This window comes from Homarus americanus, unplaced genomic scaffold (genome assembly GCF_018991925.1).
Source record: "Homarus americanus isolate GMGI-L3 unplaced genomic scaffold, GMGI_Hamer_2.0 scaffold15982, whole genome shotgun sequence".
Lineage (NCBI taxonomy): Eukaryota > Metazoa > Arthropoda > Malacostraca > Decapoda > Nephropidae > Homarus > Homarus americanus.
In genome coordinates, this window is record NW_024754067.1 from 6,514 (window position 1) to 11,299 (window position 4,786).

The following is a 4,786-nucleotide window of genomic DNA, read 5'->3' on the forward strand; positions in this document are numbered from 1 at the left end:
ATATAAAAACTTACATTTTATTTAGACATAATGATATGCGTTCAATACATTTACAGGGCTGTACCGTACATAAATCAGGAGTTGTTTATTATTATAACAATAGATGTTATTCTTATATCTATCGGTGCAGGCTCTTATGGACTGAATTTTGTTGCAGTGTTGGACTGCGCAAGGTGGGTGGGGGGCTGCCGGTGGCAGGAGGTGGCGATGACGAGGATGGTGCAGTCGTCCACTGCCAAACCTTGCTAGTGCTTGGTGGTGGAGGTCACTAATGGATGGTATTTCCAGGGTGGAGAGAGCGTTGATGTAGCTGGAGTAGTCTTCACCGAGCATGATTCTCCAGGCCCTTTTCTGTACCTTCTCTAGCCGACGTTGTTGGGTGGACTTGAGAGAAGACGACCAGGCTGGTGACGCATACGATAGTTTGGGGAGAATAAATGCGTTCTAGATAGTCCTCAGCTCTGGCGTGGGTATCCCAAGTGACCTAAGTCGTCGTAGCATGTAGAGTCGGTACGAGGCTGCCTTGATTCTGTTGTTTACATGGGCCTTCCAGTCCAGTTTGTCGTCAATGTGCTAGATCGTATGTGTTACACCCCCTTTACCCATGGTGTCGACACAATACTCCCTCATATCGATCCTGATGCCTTTCTACAAAACTCACTGGGTTACACCAACCCCAGCTGTAACTATTACTCTCCTGACTCTCCTGGGTTTAGTTGTAGTCTTCTACTACCTCATTCCTTCTCCTTGATTAGCCATAACATCAGAAGTATTCCCCTTCATCTAGATACCTTTTTAGATCAGTGCATATCTTCTATTCCCTAAAAATTTGATGTACTTTGGTTCTGTGAGACCAAACTCACTAACGATATTGGACATTTGTATAACATTCCTAATTATAATAGACACTGCGTCAACACGTCACGAGACAGTAGTGGTGTCGCCCTATATGTTGATATCAAGTATAACACTTCTGTAAGAGATGATTTAAAGGTTCAGGAGGAGTACATGGAGAGTGTTTTCACTGAATTATGTAACGAGACACGAAATATCCTAGTAGGAGTAATCTACAGAAGACCCCCATACTAATGTAAGAAATTTTCTTGATAAATTTTCGGAGTTTATCTCTATCATATGTCCAGAGAGGAAACTTTGCTACATTATAGGATATTTCAACCTTGATCTGTTAGAATTAGAAGAGACACCTCAGTATTAGACCTTCTTGCTACCTGTCATTCTAAGCTCTTCCTCAACACTATAATCAAACCCACTAGAGCAGTGGTTCTCAAACTCGGGGTAATTACCCCAACTGGGGTAAAAACTACATTTTGTCTGGGGTAATATGCTTCTGTTGGCACGGTGGGGTAACCTCGTATTTAACACTTATAACACTTACGTTTGCCGCGTTTGGCAACTCGTGAAGTATTCGCTTCACTATAGATTAAGTCTATAACAGCACTGTAACTGTAGCACTATTATTGATTTTTGTATAAGACAGACTAGAATTGTACACTTGTGTTTTGTATAATACACTTTATTGGAGGAGTAAAATTTGTAAGTACATTTGTAAGCTTGTGTTTTGTATATTAAACTTTATTGAATAGAATTAAGGAGTAAAATTTATAAGTACATTAATTTTATAAACTTGTGCTTTGTATAATAAACTTTATTGAATAAAAAGTAAGGAGTAAAATTTACGTTGGGGTAATTCGAACCTGTCAGACTCTGGAAAAAAGTTTAAGAACCACTGCACTAGACCATGACGTGGCACCACTGACATGATTTTTGCTGCCCGTCAGATACTGGAAAAGTGCAGAGAACAGCATCGTGACTTGTACATGGCCTTCATCAACCTTACCAAGGCCTTCGACTCGGTCAACAGGAAAGTCCTCTGGTGGACCCTCAGCCGTTTTGGCTGTCCACCAAAATTCAATGCCATTGTGAGGCAACTCTACGATGGCATAAACGGCAGTGTCCTGCACAATGGCACCCAGTCTGAGTTATTCCACATCCAAACGGGGGTAAAACAAAGATGTGTACTGACACCAACTCTCTTTTCTATTTTCTTGGTTGCCTTCCTTACTCGTGCCAGTGCCAATTTAGCCGGCGGGGTGAACATAGAGTACCGGATGAAGGGACTTTTCAACATAATACACCTCCTGGCAGGAGCAAAGGTGTCGGAAGCTTCCATTTATGAAGTGCAGTATGCAGACGATCTCACCCTCGTCGCGGCCTACAGGAAATCCTGAACACCTATGCACATGCGTATGCACATGTCGGCCTTGAGGTGAATGTATGTAAGACTCAGATTCTCTTTCAATCTGCACCTAATTCAACCACATCTCCACCATTCATCCAGCTTAACGGTACTACCCTCTCTAATGTTACCCACTTTCAGTATCTCGGCTCCCACCTGTCCACCACCGCGGACATCGATGAAGAGATTCAACATCGGATCAGATGTGCATCTCAAGCCTTTGGCAGACTCTGTACCCGTGTCTTCAGCTGTAGGGAGCTGAAATTATCCACAAAGTTACACGTATACCGAGGCCGTAGTACACAGTGGGTTGTGTATATAACTATTACCAAACAGGAGAATATATTAGTATGTCATATGAATCAGACACAAAGGTATTAAATTCATTGATACACAGTCACGTAATTTTTTTTCAAATAATTTTTATTATTTTACAAGTATTTTATATCATTCGAAGACTACCACTTTTAGAAACAGGTAATTTCAGATAATTATGTGAAAGTTAGGCAAAAAATATGTCAGCTGTTACAAGAAGTGTGACACAGATGTTAGTAATGTGTTTAGGAACATATTATACTACTGGGGTGAGATAGAAGGTAAAATATGACAAACATTAGTTTGTGTGAATTACTTTTTACTCGTTGTCAGTGTGCCATACCTCCTTTTACCCATCTTACTTACATAATGTCACTTCTTTCGGTAAGAGAAACAACAATAAAAATTGTATTCATAATTTATTGAGACGAGTCCTGGTGGCCTCCCTAACTCATCTGTGAAAGACACAAACAAGCAATTAGAGGAAGAGAAGCTAATATTATTCTTATGGTCTGACAATAATGAACTTTAGTGAATGTGTTTAAGGATTATAAATATCAAAGCAGCTAATATATCAAAATAGAAAAATACATAAATCAAAATATTATAACAATTTACATGAAGACAATCTCATTAGTACTTAAAATATATGGATTAATTAAATATACACAGTGAGTTATCGTACTCAAGGGGTTAAGTTATCGTATTCAAGGGATTAAATTCCTAAGAATCCCTAAGGGTTGACTCACCAGAAGCAACATGACTCTAATGACGATAACCATATCCACTCCTTTAGCCACTGCCATAGCCATGACCATATCCACCATGACCATATCCACTTCCATAGCCGTTGCCGTATCCATGTCCATAGCCGTTGCCGTATCCATGACCATGTCCACCATAGCCATGACCATGTCCACTGTAGCCATTGCCATGACCATAGTATCTACCTCCGTGTCCACCGTGGCTACTGCTTTGTCCACTGTTGCCACTTCCATGACCATAGTATCTACCTCCGTGTCCACCGTGGCTACTGCTTTGTCCACTGTTGCCACTTCCATGACCATAGTATCTACCTCCGTGTCCACCGTGGCTACTGCTTTGTCCACTGTTGCCACTTCCATGACCATAATATCTACCTCCGTGTCCACCGTGGCTACTACCTTGTCCACTGTTGCCACTTCCATGACCATGGTATCTACCTCCGTGTCCACCGTGTCCACCGTGTCCACCGTACCTTGAGGTTGAGGTGTCAGCGTGGGCCAGGGTGACCACCAGCAGGCCAGCCACCACCACCATCATCATCTTCATCTGTAACATCAAACTCAGGCTTAATGACGGGTCACACCACAACTTCCATCATATTAACGGAATGGAAATATTTCTACTTCATACACATAATGTTTCGATATACTGTAGGCATAGGAAAATATACATAGAGACTACTGGTATCCCTCCATTAGGTAATTTATGCACATCATTACTATTGGCTTGTCTTAACACAGCATCACCACCACCAACTGGTTTCAACACAGCATCAACTCCAGTTAATCTCACTACAGCAACACAACCAGTCAGACTCCACACAGCAGCTGTTCCCTGACTCCCTCAATAACAGCGGCTGTATCACTCACAGTTTGGGAGATCATGTTGGCTCACTACAGGTGTCCTACTGCCAGTAAGTCACAGCAGACAATGTCCATCATCACTCCCCACCACACCTTATATACCGTCAACACACCTCAGTGTCCCTGGCCGTCACCACTAATGACTGACACACACAGGCAACTCTCAACATTTCGAATACATGCTTGTGTGATTTTTAGTTTTAATGATCATAGGAAAGTGACCTTGATAACAGTGGAAGCGTTGACCTGTGGTACACCTGATGTCGTGTGATCGTTAGTGTTCTTACCTGAGTATAATCAATATGTAAAATAATCCCATGGAGGCGGCCTGGAGAGAGTTGAAATCTTGGTGATAGTAATGTCTGAAAATGGAACTCAGAAGTATATGAATGTACAGATATAGAGTATAAATGTACATAACTTTTTCTCTCGTTACTATCTGTATGTAATTTACTTTTATTATTAGGTGATGCTAAACGTAACCAAAAAAAACGTTTTTATAGATATCGTAGAATTAAAGCATGCAGACATTTTGGAGTACGTTATTATAACTACGTGAAATAAAATAGAACATCAACCAAGCAAA

At 41.2% G+C, this 4,786-nt stretch overlaps 1 protein-coding gene across 3 annotated transcripts; it reads right to left on the bottom strand.

Moving 5' to 3' along the window:
* Positions 1-2,974: 2,974 nt before the first annotated feature.
* Positions 2,975-4,284, bottom strand: LOC121855686 (glycine-rich cell wall structural protein-like). Of its 3 annotated transcripts, none has more exons than XM_042350770.1 (4): positions 4,207-4,284; positions 3,782-3,883; positions 3,322-3,664; positions 2,975-3,027 (listed from the first exon to the last, which is right to left on the bottom strand). In XM_042350770.1, exons 1-3 carry the CDS (start codon positions 4,219-4,221, stop codon positions 3,365-3,367), a joined length of 417 nt encoding a protein of 138 aa, XP_042206704.1. In that variant the 5' UTR covers positions 4,222-4,284; the 3' UTR covers positions 2,975-3,027; positions 3,322-3,364. The 3 variants fall into 3 exon arrangements, with proteins under 3 accessions (XP_042206704.1, XP_042206702.1, XP_042206703.1); XM_042350768.1 differs by having other exon boundaries at positions 3,322-3,727; positions 4,207-4,283; XM_042350769.1 differs by having other exon boundaries at positions 3,322-3,883; positions 4,207-4,283.
* Positions 4,285-4,786: the final 502 nt, after the last annotated feature.

Coding starts and splice junctions, on each gene's coding strand:
- LOC121855686 (XM_042350768.1), bottom strand. Junction 3,728..3,781: donor GACACGGTGGACACGGTGGA/CACGGAGGTAGA, acceptor CAAGGTAGTAGC/CACGGTGGACACGGAGGTAG.